This window comes from Phascolarctos cinereus, unplaced genomic scaffold, assembly GCF_003287225.1.
Source record: "Phascolarctos cinereus isolate Bilbo 61053 unplaced genomic scaffold, phaCin_HiC Scaffold_1;HRSCAF=81, whole genome shotgun sequence".
Taxonomy (NCBI): Eukaryota; Metazoa; Chordata; class Mammalia; order Diprotodontia; family Phascolarctidae; genus Phascolarctos; species Phascolarctos cinereus.
The window spans coordinates 79,394,584-79,410,251 of NW_027555514.1; the positions used below are offsets into that span (position 1 = coordinate 79,394,584).

A 15,668-nucleotide genomic window follows, 5' to 3' on the forward strand; every position below is an offset into this window, starting at 1 on the left:
GATACAAGGATGGATTAACATTAGGAAAACAATCAACATAATTAATCATATTAAAAATCAAACCATCCAAAACCACATGATCATCTCAATACATGCAGAAAAAAACCTCAAAGTACACCACTCTTTTACGCTAAAAACCCTGCAAAGTATCAGTTACAAAAATATGCATAGTGAAGCAAACCAGTTTCCATGTTGGACATGTTAAAAATTAATGTTTCATTCTGCATATTTAGTTCATTACTTCTTTGTCAGACAGGAACAGCATTCTTCATATATATAGAGGGACCTTTTTGTAATATCATAAAAAGCATCTATCTGAAACCAAAAACAAGTACCATACACATTGAGAATAAACTAAAACATTTACAATAAATAACAGCAGAGAAACAAGGACATCTATTCTTCCCACTATTATTTGAGATAGTCCTGGAAATGTTAGCAACAGCAAAAAGACAAAAGAAAGAAATTAAAGGAATAAACAGGTAAAGAAGAGATAAAACTATCCTTGTTTGCAGGCAGTATGATGGTTTACTTGGAAAATCCTAAGGAATTAGCAAAGACACTAATTGAGACAATTAACAGTTTCTGCAAAGTTGCAGGCTACCAAATAAATCCTCAAAACTCAACAGCATGTCTATATAATAATAACAAAACAGAAGAATCAATAACAGAAATGGAAATCTTATTCCACCTAACTACAAAATGCATAAAATACATGAGTATCAATCTGCCAAAGCACACAAATGACTTGTATAGATTCGTTTACAAAATGCTCCTTAAAGAAATAAAAGTCAACTTAGACAAGCTGAATTCAGTGCTCCAGCGATGACAATATAATAAAAATGACAATACTACCAAAATTAATTTATACCTTTAATGCTATACCAAACAAATTACCAAAGAGATACTTTACAGAACTTAATAAACGTATACATTTGGAAAAGCAAAAGATCTCCAATGTCAAGTGAAATGATGAAAAGAAATAGGAACAAAGGGGAAATACCACTTTCAGACTTCAATTAATTATATTATGAAGTAGCAGTCATCAAAACCATCAGACATATAGACAGATCAATGGAACAGTCTAGATAAGGGACATTCAGAAACAACAGAATAATCCAGTGTTTGATCAAATGGAAGACATTAATTACCTAGAGTAAAACTCCCTATTTGATAAAAACTACTGGGAAAGTGAGAAATCAGTCTGGCAGAAATTAGGCTTAGACCAAAACCTTATACCACATTCCATAATATATTCTAAAGGGATACTCAACCTTAATATTAAAGATTGTGCAAAAAAAAATTAGAAAAGAAATAGATCATGTTCCTCTCACAGCAATGAGCAGAAGATGCTTTCTTAACCAAAGGGGAAATAAAGGCAACTACAAAAGATCAAATAGATAACTTTGCACGAAACTGAAAATCTTCTGCTCAGACAACATAAATATATCTAGGATAAAAAGGGAAGTGATAGAGTGGGTGGGAAACTTTGCTTCAAATTTCTCTGATAAGAGTTTGGTGTCCAAGATACATAAATAATAAATATATATGACTGTTATTCCCCAATAACTAGTCAAAGGATATGAACAGTTCTCAAAAGGACTACTAAGAATCACAACCACATGAAAAAATGCTCCAAAGCACTAACAAGATAAATGCTAATCAAAACAACCCTAAGCTTTCATTACTAAAACCTTGCAAATTGACAAAAATGGCACCATTCAGAATAGATGCTTTAAATAAAACAATATTTGACAGGCTGACAAAAGTACTCCGATATCCACGATTAACCTCGTTGAACTAATAATAGCTATGGGTATAGCACTTTAATGTCTACGGAAAAAATAGATTTTAGTCTCATAACTTCCGTGGGTGGTAGGTACTATTGTTATCCACATTTTCCAGAGGAGGAGTCTGGGGCAAATAGAGATTAAGAGAATTGGCCAGGGATAAAAAAAATTAGTAAGTATGGGAAGGAGAAATGTGAACGTACTTATTCCTGACTCCAGGCCCAGGGCTGTATCCACTGCGCCACCTAGCGGCTTGACTTCACAAGGATGCAATTAATGGGGGGGAGGTGTGTGGGTGTGGGTGCGGGGGTGTGTGTGTGTGGGTGTGTGTGGGTGTAAGTGTGTAAAATGTCCAATCTAATTTTTAATTAAATTTCGTAATTTTTAAATTAACAAGAATCATTTTTTCTTCCTCCCATCGTCTCCTGTGAATCCATTCATCCACTGCCGGATGAGATTCAAAACTTGTAACAAATATGCATAGCAAAGCAAACTAGTTTCCATATTGGCCATGCCAAAAAAATTGTTTCGTTCTGCATGTTTAGTCCATTACTTTTTTTTTTAATCAGGAGATGGGTATCATTCTTCATCTTCAGTCGTCTGGAATCATGGTTGATCACCGCATTGATCAGAGTTCTTAAGTCTTTCAAGATCCATTTTTACAACGTTGATAACAGCATGTATCGTGTACTACTATATTGTTATAGTACAAACTGTTCTCCTAGTGTTACTCTGAATTCGTGCATACCAGTTTCAGTTTTTCAGAAACCACTTTCAGTTTTAATGGCAAAATAGTATTCAATATAGTCATGCGGCACAATTGTTCAGCTATTTCCCAAACGATGCTCCACCCCCTTACTTTCTAGTAATTAGTTTTGCACATATAGACCTTGTCTTTCTTTTCTTAAAATCTCTTTTGGAGTACTGAATGCTCAATTCATCTAAGTTACTATGAGGAGATACAAAGAAAGGCTGCATTTCTCAAGCGATTTGCCCATAACCAAACAGCTGGTCAGGCAGCGGTGATACGTGACACCTCAAAATTTCTGGATGGTACACTTGGTATAAAATGGGACCCTAACATTATTTTAACGCAGTTTGGGCTAAAGAATGGACTTCGGATATAAGAACACCTTCGTTAAAGACAGGGGCATTCTAATTGTAAGGTAATTGTAATCAGGACATTCTAATTGTAATGTTTTAGGCAAATAGGTGTCGCCGTGGGTAGGGTGTTGGAGTGAGAAAGACATAGTCCTTCAGTGACACAGGCAAAGAACTTGGGCTCTTTCTGCCTCAGTTTCTTTACCAGTAAAATAGGGATGTGAGGATCAGAAGAAAACACCATATGCAAAGTGCTCTGCAAACTTTAAAACCACTATATAAATGCTACTATTATCGTCTTTCTACATTATTATTGGGATTTTCCTATTAGCTTTGGCAAACAAAACAGTAGATGGTTAGGTTTTCTAAAGAAAGCTGGAAAGGAACTTTGAAAAAATCTAAATAAAATAATGCTTTAATAAGATGTTATGTACTCTTTATTTAAAAAAATACTATTATCTCCAAGAATACACTCTTCGTAGGAGAAAATTATCAAAAGTACTCAACTCATGATTTGAATGAAACCAAGCCAGGTCCTCATCGGCAGCTCTACACCTCTAGGAAGGGACCGCGGGTTTTTCCAGCTTTGTTGCTTTCTCGTAGAGGGGCCTGCCCGTGAGGATCGGTCTGGGTCAAGCTCGGCCGGCAGAAGCACCGAGGCGTCCAGAGACGAAGGGGGGAGGGGAAGGGAGTTAGAGAGAAGAGGACCGAGAACAGGTGCGAAAGCCGAGCATGAACCCGCACTTGGAGCACAAAGCCATCGGGTCCCTACCCAAGCACCCTCCTTCCCCTTCTCAGCAACTACGACCGCCCATGGATTGGCCAAGCCCAGCGAGGTCAGAAGGCGCGATTGGCTGCCGGATGCGACACGAGCTGGAGGCCTCATCCCGCCCCTTCCCGGAAAAAGAACCACTAGTCCGAGTGGGGGCCCTGGCCGAGCCTTTGCCCTCCTTCCCCGGGCCGCAGAGGTCCTAGGGCTGAGGTCGCCTGCCCACTCGGCTCGGCTCCTTTTCCTCCACCTCCTCCCCCCAACCCCTCCATACTTCGCTCTGCCCTGGGAGCGCGCCGCCGACGGAAAGAGGCAGGACGCGAGGGGCGGGCCTGGGAAGGACGCCTCCGTTCTCGCCAGCTGTGGAGCCATCAGGCGATCGAGCTACGTGTGGCTCGGAACGGCCCGCGATTGGTCGGCGCCAGGATGTGGCGCGGCACGGCGAGGCTGGCATTGGCTGGCGCGCTGGGGGACGGGGCCTGGGCCCCCGCCGGGGGGCGGGGCTGGGGCGCGTCCCCGTTGCTTCTCTTGAGCAGCCGCCGCCGTTTTGCCGCTGTGAGTGCCGGCTCCTCGTCCAGCGGCGCAGTCGGAAGAGCGGAGCCGCAGCACCGGACCTTCAGCGGGAGCGCAGGGTAAGCAACCGGCCCCTCGCTGGAAACTGCCGGGCGTGCAGAGACCCGCGGTGGGTTGTGTGTGCCCTCGATGGGAGGGCGCGGTCTGACGGAGCCCCGGCCGCAGGCGCTGGGCAGCTGGGGCCCCGGGCGAGCGCCCAAACTCCCCGGGGCTCTGTTCCCTCTTCCGTAAAAGGGATGCTTCACCGACGCTTCTGGCTAGCCGGCCTCCCAGAAAAGGACCCTGTACTCCCAGTCTTCCTCGTTATTCCGCTGAAATAGCCGGCTCCTCCCTGCCTGCCGACTTCGGTTAAAAGCTGTATCAGAGCCTGGGAAGGAGCTCCGCTGGGCTTAACCTCGCAAGGGTTCCCTGCGGGAGCAAACCCAGCGCCGTGGGGGGGCTTCGTCGGAGCGGGGAGTCAGACTGGAGGGAGGTGGGGTGGAGGGGAGCGGTCAGCACATTGGCGTTGGGCGAAGTGGAAGGCTTGATAAGCAGGGGACAGTTAAATTAATGAGAAGTGAATTGATAAATTTTAAGTTCATAGTTTTCATTGGCAGTTAGGAACCACTGTAGAAAGTCATGATTAGCCATAGTATTCAAAGCTGGGAAAGGATCCTTGTTGATCGTCTAGAGACCAGGCATCTATCAAATTATACAGATGGAACCGGGGTCTCAAAAGATTAATTGGCTTTTATTAAGCAACACTGATTAATAAGAAACTGAGCTGGGAATTAAACCCCCAACTGCAGGAGTGGGCCTGAAAGCTTTGAATGCTGTGGAAGTTTAATGTTATTACTTCAGATGTTGAAATCTTGCGGAGGTAGCTGACTTGGAAAACAGCTCTACACTTTTAACTCAGAAACGTAATTGCATCACTTGTTTAACTTGAGAAGCTGGTCAGAAGCACTTAGGATTTTTAATGGTATAGGACAATGGTGTCAAACTCAAATAAAAACAAATTTCCAAGGCTGCAGATTGGCTTAGAAAACCACCAAATTAACATTATCTGTGTTGTTGTTATGTACTTTGTTAAACATTTCCCAACTGCACTTTAATCTGTTTTGGTATGTTCTAGTATAGGGGATGCTTTGGAGATTCTACTATTCATACCTACGCTTTAGAAAATGTTTTATATAGATCTACAAAAATTATGACCCTGTTTCTTATCTTGACTAAATTTTCTATCTTCCAAATAGTTACTTTTTTCCTTTCCTGTGAACTTTATTTCTCATCACGCATGAAATTGTATATTTTGAGGAGACCTTTGCATCCCACCCGTACACAGAAAGCATCCCCACTCTAACACATTCAACAGACTCTTTTTGACGGTCTCTAATAAAGATCTTGACTTCCCAAGACATACAATCACAATTTTGACAGTTCTAATTCTTAGAAAGTTTTCCCTGACATCAGGCTTAAATTTTCTTCTTTTCAATTTCCTTTCCTTGTTTCTAGTTCTGCCCTGCAGGGGTAACATCTGCTCCTTCCTCTACATGAAAACCTTTCAAATACTTGAAGAGACAAGTATGCCCAGTTTTTCCTTCCTCAAATGAAATACATTGAAGACCCTTCACCATTCTTGTATCCTCTTCTGGATTCCCCTCTTCTTTTCAATTTCCTTCTTAAAATGGTTTTCAGACCGAATTCAGTATTCCATATGTGATGTCCCTGGAAACTTTGCCTTCCTTGATACAGGCCATGATTGCGTTAGGGTTTTTAGCTGCCAAATCCCAGTACTGATTTATGTTGACTTTGCAGTCCATGAAAACCCCCTATCTTTTTCAGACAAAACTACTTTGTAGGCAGGTATCTTCCATCCTGTACTTAAAAAGTTAATTTATTTATCCCAACTACTAAGACACTACATTTGTCTTTTGAATTTTATCTCAAGAGAATTGGCCCAATGCTCCAGCCTTAAAAAATTTTTTGTTGTTGCTGTCTCTTTCAACTTTGTGTCTCCTGCAAATATGAACATGCCATCTATACTTTTTTCCAAGTCATTGATGAGTACTGGGCCTAGCACAGATCCCTGAGAGAGTCCACTAAGAGACCTTCCACCAGGTTAACATTGAGCCATTAACTTCTGTTACTCCTTGAATTCAGGATTTTAGCACATTCTAAAGGTTAGAACATTGAAGGTTAGAGCTGGAAGAGTTTATCTAACATTTCACAGACTTAGACAAGTTAGATTAAGAAGGATTTCTGAACTGTGTGGTTTTGGAAACAACCCTGAGCAAGAAAAGGCATTAAAAATTTGGATTAAAAAGATTTAGTGAAGTGGCTACTACTAGATTGACTCCACCACTCTCCCACCAATAAGAAGAGAAACAAGCTGCCACATTTTCTTAAGACTAATTTTGTTTCTCATTTACATTTCACTTGAGGGTCTTATTGTTGTTCACACTGTAGTTGCATGTCTCTCAAATATACCCCATTCTCTAATACCTTGCTTAGATTTTTAAAATCTAATAGAAATGCCAAAATGGGATTTAGGCATAAAACTGGACGTAAAATCATAAACTGATAGTAACGTTCAGCCAGTCCTGATCCTCTCGAACTTCTTCCCTGCAATGAAAGGAATACGTTTTGGCCTCTCTTCTTCAACAAGATAAAAGTAGCCAGAATGAGCTTCAAGGGACCAGTTTATTATGGGCCACTGGAATAAGGGAAAACCAGATGGGCCCCCTGGGTGACATTTAAGAGGGACTGTGATGGGGATTGGGAGTGGTGGTACCAGAGGTGAGGGGAAACAGGAAATTCCCTCCTTGGGAAGTAGTCTTGCTCTAGAGGTTATTTTGTATATTGCTAAAGATATTATTCAGTTCATCCTGTGTGTCAGGATACTAGAATTGAACACACAGTAGCCCTTGTCCTAAAAGAACTTAAAATTCTACTAGAATTTAGGGGGAACGGGAAGAAGTAGGGAGGAGGGAAGGAATTTACACTTAAGTAAATATAATAAAAGGTAAATTGATTGGGGAAGAGCACAAATATCAGCATTGTTGTCTGAGCATTGAAGATAGGTATTCTGGGCTATGGATGAACAGGGAATGCATTCTAATCATGACAAGAGATGCATTGTAGAGATCAGAGAACAATTAATAGTTTAGTTTGGCTAAGATTTACAGAATCTATGTAGTATCCTAGAAGCAATGGAGAGTGAATATTAGATGTTGGCAGTTCTAAAGGCAATGGTTTGGAAAGGGTAGGGACTAGAATCCAGGGGGCCAACAACAGTCCAAGCAATGAGTAATAGTTGAACTGTGTAGCACTGAAGTGAGTGAAGAGAAGAATATGGTTGGAAGAGATGTGGAGGTAGAGTCTGAGATCTGGCAATTGTTTGACTGTAGGAGTGAGGAAGAGCCAAGTATTACTTCACCATTTATGACCCAAGTGACTGAGAAATGCCTTTAACAAAGATGAGGAAGGGCAAGTTTAAAGAAGATGTTTTGGAACCGTCAAGTTTGACATATCTCTAAACTACCTAGAAGGAAATATCCAGCTGGAAGTTGGCAAGTGTGGGACAGGAATTCAGGAGAGAGATGAGGTGGGTTTGGGAATCAAGAATGTCAGGTATTGTAGATGTGATCATTGAGGGAGGCAAGAGAAGAGAGGGCAGTCACTGAGAGCTTAGAAGCCCTTGAGCTTCACCCTCTCAGTTTACAGGTAAGGAAACTAAGGTATGGAGTACTTACATGGCTTGCCCACAGTGATACAACTAGTAAGTACCTGAATCAGGATTTGAACCCAGGTCTTTTGACTCCAAGTCACACTGCCCACTTCACTCTGTCATGCTGCCTCTCATTAGTCAGCAGTGTTAAAAGCTCCAAGAAAGAATGAGGACTGAGGGGGGAAAAACCATCAGATGTAATGTTTAATAGCCTTAGTAACCTTGGGGAGAATAGTTTCAGCCAACTGGGGGGGGTCAGAAACCGGATTAAAGTGTTGAAAAGTGAGTAGGAGGTGAAGAAGTGGATGTACCAATTTGGCCCTCAAAGGGAGGAGAGAGAGAAGACAGGATCAAGTGAATCTGTTTAAGACAAGTATTGTGAGCATGTTTCTAGACAGTTGTAAAGGAGCAAAAGACAGAAGGAGATTGAAGGGACATTTGGTGTCAGAGTGACCAGTGAAATAAACTCGTGTCAGGGATGGGAGGGGATAGGGACAAAGGCACAGGCAGAGGTAGTTGGTCTGGACCAGAAGGAGCCACCTTTTTCTCAGTCCCTGGGTAGAAGACTTCCTTGACAGATATTTACAAGAAATGTGACACAGTCTTCTCCCCCACCTCTTTATTATCAGCTTCTTGGGAAAGATTAAACAAATTCCAGCAATGCCTGAAATAAACACTGACGGTCTTGATGAGCAGCAGGTTCAGCTCCTTGCAGAGATGTGCATTCTTGTTGATGAAAATGATAGCAAGATTGGTGCAGAGACCAAAAAGAATTGCCACCTGAATGTAAACATTGATAAAGGTACAGTGGGATTTTTTTATTGTTTTTAAATAAATTTATCTGGCACTTAAATTTGGCAAAAACAGCCACTCAGAGACATTAGTGTTGGAAATCAATTTGAAATAAGCTAGAGTTGTTATTGTCAGCCATCTCCCCATCTGGGCTTTGGTTAGTTAATGGCATAGTAGAAATATAAACATTAAGTCTGTATTTTACCAGGTTTCCCCCTCCATTTTATTTAGATGCTTGATGCCCATTTCTTTTTGTAAATAAAGATGAAAAAAGCCAAATTTTGAGGCATGTCAGCATTGTTATGTAGAAATTATTAAGCCTAATTCATCTTGCAAAGCCTAGAGTGCCTCTCCACAGCAAGAGTAGACTGCTGATTCCAGACCGAACTGACTGTCCTTTTGCCACACAGCCTTGAGCCTCAGTTTCCCCATTTGTGAGGAGAGAGTTGGACTAGACAGCTTCTCAGGTTCCTTCCAACTCTCAATCTGTGATCCTGTTGCTCAGGAAGGACAAACTCCCCCTTGGTGATTAACGAAACAGTCTCAACTTCAACTTTTCAAATGTGGGAGGGAGGATACTATGAGAACTGGGTTACAAGATAACTATTTGAGGCTTAAAGGGAGAAATAGAAGAGTTTTAATAAGCCATGTCAACGTTAATGTTTCTTTTTTTTTCTTTTCAGGATTATTACACAGAGCTTTTAGTGTCTTCTTATTTAATACAGAAAATAAGTTATTACTGCAGCAGAGATCAGATGCTAAAATTACTTTTCCAGGTTAGTACACTTATTTTCCATTTTTATGTGATAAACAGCATGGTTTAGTGGGATGAGCCTATAGCTTTGGAGTCATAAAACAACCTGGGTTGAAGTCATACTTTTCATACTTTGTTAATTATTTGACCATGGTACCATGCGCCAAGTCATTTAATTTCAATTTCCCCATCTGTAAAGTGGGGATAATGATATATCTTGTCATTTGTTGTTGATGTGGTGCTCTGAGGTTTCTAAAACACTTTGCATACATTATCTCACCTGAGCCTCACAACACCTAGCCTTAGTCTCTTCATCTTTAAGATGAGGCAGGTGGACTCAGTTTCTTTTAAGGTCCCTTCCAGCTCTCCATCTTTGCTCCAAAGAAGCCTGTAATGTAGGTAGTGCAGTATTAACATGCCCGTTTTTACAGATGAACAAGCTGAGTGTTAGAGGAGTTAATTGACTTAACAGGCACACTGCGACATTACAAGAACCAGAGGTGAGATTAGAGGATACCTGTTTGCCCAGGGCTGCACTGACACCCATGGTGGTTCGGGGAGCTGGAGTCTGCCAGTTCCCCTGGATATGCTAAGGCATGTGGAGGTTCCTGGTGTTGGCATTTGCCTGCTCCACCACACTGGGGCTCGGGATCTCCCTCTGGTTTGCTGAGGTAGGGCTTGCTTCTGGCTTGCTGTGACACTTCTGTCCTGGACCGCTGCTCTTTTGCCCAAGTAAGACACACCTTTCTTGGTGATCTTCCAAGTTTCTTGCACTAAAAGATTGTTTCACCCCATCTTTTTGCTGGTTCTGCTGTTCCAGGATTTGTTTTAAGGTGCTATTTTCTGGTTGTTTGGAAGTGAATATGGGAGAGTTACGGTAATTTACTGCTTACTCTGCCATCTTGGCTCCCAGAAATCCAGAAGTGGGATTGGAAGTCAGGTCTTCTTGACTCTTGAGCCCAGCAGCCCACCATGCTGCCTCTCACAGGATTGTTTGGAGGATCTGATGAGCTAATGTATGGAAAGGGCTTTATAAACTGAATAGCACTTGGTGACAGTTCTTACTCTAGCTGATCAAGCAGTCTTCTCTGAGGTTAATCTCTGTAGTGGTTGGGAAGGACTCTTAGAACTAAGTCTGGTAGCTCTCAAGAAAGGTAGGGGAGTGGAGGTCAGTTCTGAGTGAGAAGGATGCCAAAAATAAGCTTTTGTTTTGTAGAAACAGAATTGGTTTTTGTTTCTAAAAGATTTTTTTTTCATGATAGTAGACTTTCATGGCTGACAGTTTTTGTATATACTTGTGCAGAGTTAAAGAAAACCAAATTGACCCATCTTTAAGTTTACAAAGAAGTTATATGTCTTTCAATACCCAGCTCTGTTTAAATGAGCTTTAAAGACATCTTCTAATACAGTGTGGGAGTTTTCTAACATTCAGCCCTTTTTTTGGTTTTTTGGTTTTTTGGCTAGGCGATGGGGGTTAAGTGACTTGCACAGCTAGTAAGTATTATGTGTCTGACACCGGATTTGAACTCAGGTCCTCCTAAATCCAGGGCCGGTGCTCTATCCACTGTGTCACCCAGCTGCCCCATGTTCAGCCCTTTTTAACAAAGCTATGTTAAGAGTCCAGAAAACACCAAAAAAACTACCTGCTGGATATGTGTGGTAAGAGCAGGGAGCTTGAAACCAGTTAAATTAGGTGAAGAGAGAAAACTATTAATTAGAAAATATTTATGGGATTTTTCATTTTTCCTGTTTGTTTGTTTTGATTTTTTTTTTGGATGAAGAACAGTGACATACTGCTTTGTTTACACAAGCTCTCTTGTGGCCTTCAAGGAAGTCACCTTCATAGGCTTTTGGCCAGCTTTTCATCAGGGCACCAGAGCTGTCAATAAGCACCAGGAGGGTTTATCTCCAAGTTAAAAAATTCAAAGGGAAATTAGTGCTACTCCAAGACAGAGAAACACCAAGGTTAAATGAAATGGCTAAATGGTTCAAAACAGTTTAAGAGTAAAGATGGTGTGCCCACACGTTTGTTTTTATTTTAGTCCTGCCCAACATTGTATATCCTGATTACATATAGTATTTAATACATACTTAGCTATTTTAATTAAGAATTCCATTTTTATGGGAGAAAGTATAACTAACTAATCTATCTCTTTAACTACACCCATGAGAATTCTCGTTGTTTGGATCATGGGGCCATGGTCAAGAAAAAGCTATCCACTTGGTAACAGCCTACTCTAGTTGTAAGCATGCTACAGTTTCTTTCGTATTGCCCATAGAGTCTAGGACAATGTTGTGCACACAGTGGGCTGAATGATTAAAAAGATTAATGAAGTCATGGTTTAAAAGTAACTCTACCTGTAATACCCATGAGCCAGAGTCCATATGAAGCAACATCCCATTTTTCCCAGGTGTCCAATATAAACCTGAACTTAGAAGCAACAGGATGAAAAGCCTTTAAAGTATTAATGAAAGTTGTATGATAATGTAGTACGAATTATGTATGAAACGCTCAAAACAGCTAAAGGAAGGAAAGAATAGGAGTGGGGAGGAGATTGATAATAATAGCACCTAGTTCTTAAGATTGTTGGGAGGCTCAAATGAAATAAAACATGCAAAGTCCTTTGAAAACTCTGAAGTGCTATTTAAATTTTGTCATCATCATTATTATCATTATTGCCAAAGAATACTCTGTGGAGGTATTTTCTTTAGGTGTGATAACACATGAATCAGTGGAGGAGATTCTAAGTGGAAGAATATGATTTCATGATCATTACTTGACTGTTACATTTTTGTATGTATCAAAGTATAAATGTCCATTTTAGGAAAGCATTCATTCTTGCATCTTTAAAGTTGTTGGCATTTAATTTAATAGCGAATGTTTTTTATATTCACATTTATGGGAATATAAATTGGTGAGAAGTGAGTAAATTGTGGTATTAGAATCCTTCTATAGTAAGGGGAACAGGGTAGACTCCCAGATCTCTAATTTAACATAGATTTTGAATAGCTTCTCAAAAGCACAAAATAGCCTTTCTTTATTCTAAACACAGAAATTTGTATTATAAACTGATTTTTTATGTCTTAAAATGAAAATTTAGTAATGACTCTTCTTCACTGATCTTCAAAAAAATTGAGATAATTTAATCTTTTTTAACATTTTGCAGGTTGTTTTACAAACACTTGTTGTAGTCATCCACTGAGCAACCCAGTAGAACTGGAAGAAGATAATGCCATAGGAGTAAGGCGGGCAGCTCAGAGACGTTTAAAGGCTGAACTAGGAATCCCCATGGAACAGGTGACAAGTGCTACTATATGATACTTACCAACTGAGAACCGAATATAAGCTGAAACTTGCTTTTGATTAGCTAGATTGCAAAAGAAATTTTGGATTCTTGAAGTAACTTGTTGAATAGGCCTGGACTGCAGAAGCTAACACGAATAAATACAAACTAAAACTTATATTTTTGTTCCTTCTTAATAGTCAGTCTTGCTCATACAGAGACGTGTTGATAACTATGTATGTTCTTGTAAGAATTTTAGTTGTTCCTGTCTCATGGTCTTCCTTTCCACATGAATCCCTGCCCCTATATTTGGGGCCTCCAATAGGCATTCCAGCTCCCGCCTCCATACAGGCTTTCCTTATTTCCTGGAAATGTGCTCCTTCCTTCTCTTTGCCTCTCAGAAGGCCTAGCTCAATTACCACCCCCTTCTCAAAGCCTGGTATCATTTCCTGAGCTGTTAGTGCTCTCCTCCTCTCAGGTTATCTTGTATTTACTTAATTGTTAGTGTTTTTATCAAATTTCACTCTAAAGTTCCTGATGGATGGGAACTTTTTTCCTTTTTGCGTTTGTATTCACAGTGCCTGCAATAGTACTTTTCACTTAAGAGAAACTGAGATATTTGATTTGAGTAGAGTATTAAATAGTGCTTGGGAGATGACTGTTTTGTAAAAATTCCCTATGAACCAAATTGTACAAATTGAGACGTTTTTCTTTGCTGTGTTTAGATAGAAATTAGTTACCACTAATGGATAAATGTTTCTTCCAGGGAGATTGTGGTAACTCGTTCTCTCCAAAATGTTCTCAAAATATATCTTTATATAATGCATGCATTGCATCACAATTTCAAATGGATGAAACTTTGTAAAACAATGCTTTTTTATAGACACTAATCCCATGAGACTTTTTAAACTACTCAAATATTACATGAAGTTTTTCCAAATAAACCTGACTTCCAAGGATAATTGTAACTACAACTGTCCTTTTGTTCAAGGTGATATTGAAATGTTCCCTAAAAAATTTATCTTCATTTATATGTGCTTAGAAGTGTTACTTTTTTTATTTTTCTTTAACAAAATGTCCATTTTGGTCCCAGGTTCCTCCAGAAGATATTTCCTATCTAACACGAATCCACTACAAGGCACAATCGGATGGGATTTGGGGAGAACATGAAATTGATTATATCTTGTTTGTGAGGAAGAATGTAACCTTAGATCCAGATCCTAATGAGATTAAAAGCTATTGTTATGTGACCAAAAAAGAACTAGAAGAACTCCTGGAAAAAGCAGCTAATGGTGAAATTAAGATTACACCCTGGTTCAAAATCATTGCTGAGACTTTTCTGTTTAAATGGTGGGATAACTTGAATCACTTGAATAGATTTGTTGAACATGAGAAAATTCATAGAATGTGAATATATGGGTCTAGAAAACTCTACAGTAAAGTAGTTTTTAAATTACCTTGTTCTCTTTTATGAGGACCGTCATAGATGATATGCTGTTTGAATATGTAGGTGACTATATGGCTAGGTGACTGTAAATTGTATGTCTTAGATGTACACATGGCCAAAACGTGTATACGTGTGGAAGATTTTTTATTTAAAAATAAAACAAAAACCACACATGCCTGTAGATACACTCACAATTTAGCTAGATTAAATTATTTTAACATGTGCCTAAAAAAATCTGTTTGTGGCAAATTTACACAAATTAAGTTTTAATATGATTGGGACAAACTTTTTCAGTATCTAAGTTTCTATTGTGGTTCAGATAAAAGTATTTGTCTAAAGGAGGAATATGTTTACCTCTAAAATATTGATTACCTTCTTATCTGCTCGGCTGTTGTGAAACATGCTGAAATAATTTCAGTGTAACTATTAAACTAGTACAGAAGATTTTAAAGAAATTGGTGATGTCTTAAAGGTTTGATTTCTTTACCTCTATTCTGAGTGAAAATTGGGGTTAGTCATTCTGAAAGTGGGTCTGGAAAAAAAAAGGAAGAAAAGAAAGTAGTTTTAAGTTTTACAGCTGCTCTTTGTATAAATACTTGAATTCAGACAGCACTATTCTAGGGAGAAATAACAGGACAAAACCTTTTTTAAAAAGTTTTTCAGCTAGGCAAATTTTTCATAGCAAAGTTTTAAAAATCAAAGTGACTGCAACTATTCATGAACTAGGAATATGGATCAGAAAACAAAGAGAGCATGATTATAGAAGAGAACAATTAAAGCCTGACATCTGTTTTAAGATAGTGTATACCCAGATGTTCTGGGAACCAGCCCAACTCACGGAAATTTAGGTAATGAGATAGCAGTTTTAAATTTACCTTCTGGTTTGCTCGAATACCATTTGAAATCTTGGGAGATTCTGTTAATCATAAAAGTTAATATAACAAAAGATGAAGAGAAAATTTAAAATTTGTTTCTTAAACCTGTGACACGTGGGTAAAACAGGGTGGGGGAGGGATCATCATATGTCCTTAAACTTTCACCGCTATTTATTTATAGTTTCTAAATGATTATATTGAACCTTTTTTGTCCTGCTAATCTGTATACAGCATGACTTATGATGGATTTATTTTACTAAACAAAGTATAGACAAAATCAATAAAAGCATTTTCACATTCTTTAACCTTTGGTTGTTCAGTCATTTTTCAGTCGTGTCTGACTGACTCCTTGTGACCCCATTTGGCGTTTTCTTGGCAAAGATACTGGAGTGGTTTGCCACTTCCTTCTCCAGTTCATTTTACATGAGGAAACTGAGGCAAACAAGGTTAATGACTTGCCCAAGGTGACACAGCTAGTAACCTTTAACCTTATGGCTAGTTTATTATCCATTTATCAGAAGAATATTTTGTCAACAGTAGGTTGAAAGAATGAATGAAGCGTTTACTATGTGTC

General features: G+C 39.4%; 1 protein-coding gene across 1 annotated transcript; it reads left to right on the plus strand.

Annotated features, from left to right (window-relative positions):
* Positions 1-3,991: 3,991 nt before the first annotated feature.
* On the plus strand, positions 3,992-15,399 carry IDI1 (isopentenyl-diphosphate delta isomerase 1). Its single transcript, XM_020990371.2, has 5 exons — positions 3,992-4,292; positions 8,572-8,744; positions 9,418-9,510; positions 12,656-12,786; positions 13,866-15,399. The coding sequence occupies exons 1-5, from the start codon at positions 4,087-4,089 to the stop codon at positions 14,181-14,183; spliced, it is 921 nt and encodes a 306-aa protein (XP_020846030.1). The 5' UTR covers positions 3,992-4,086; the 3' UTR covers positions 14,184-15,399.
* The last annotated feature ends 269 nt before the right edge of the window (positions 15,400-15,668 follow it).

Bases quoted from the DNA above. Each gene is read 5' to 3' on its own strand.
- IDI1 (XM_020990371.2), top strand. From the start codon at position 4,087: ATGTGGCGCGGCACGGCGAGGCTGGCATTGGCTGGCGCGCTGGGGGAC. The intron at 4,293-8,571 runs GTAAGCAACCGG...CTTTATTATCAG, and splicing joins ACCTTCAGCGGGAGCGCAGG to CTTCTTGGGAAAGATTAAAC. The intron at 12,787-13,865 runs GTGACAAGTGCT...TTTTGGTCCCAG, and splicing joins TAGGAATCCCCATGGAACAG to GTTCCTCCAGAAGATATTTC.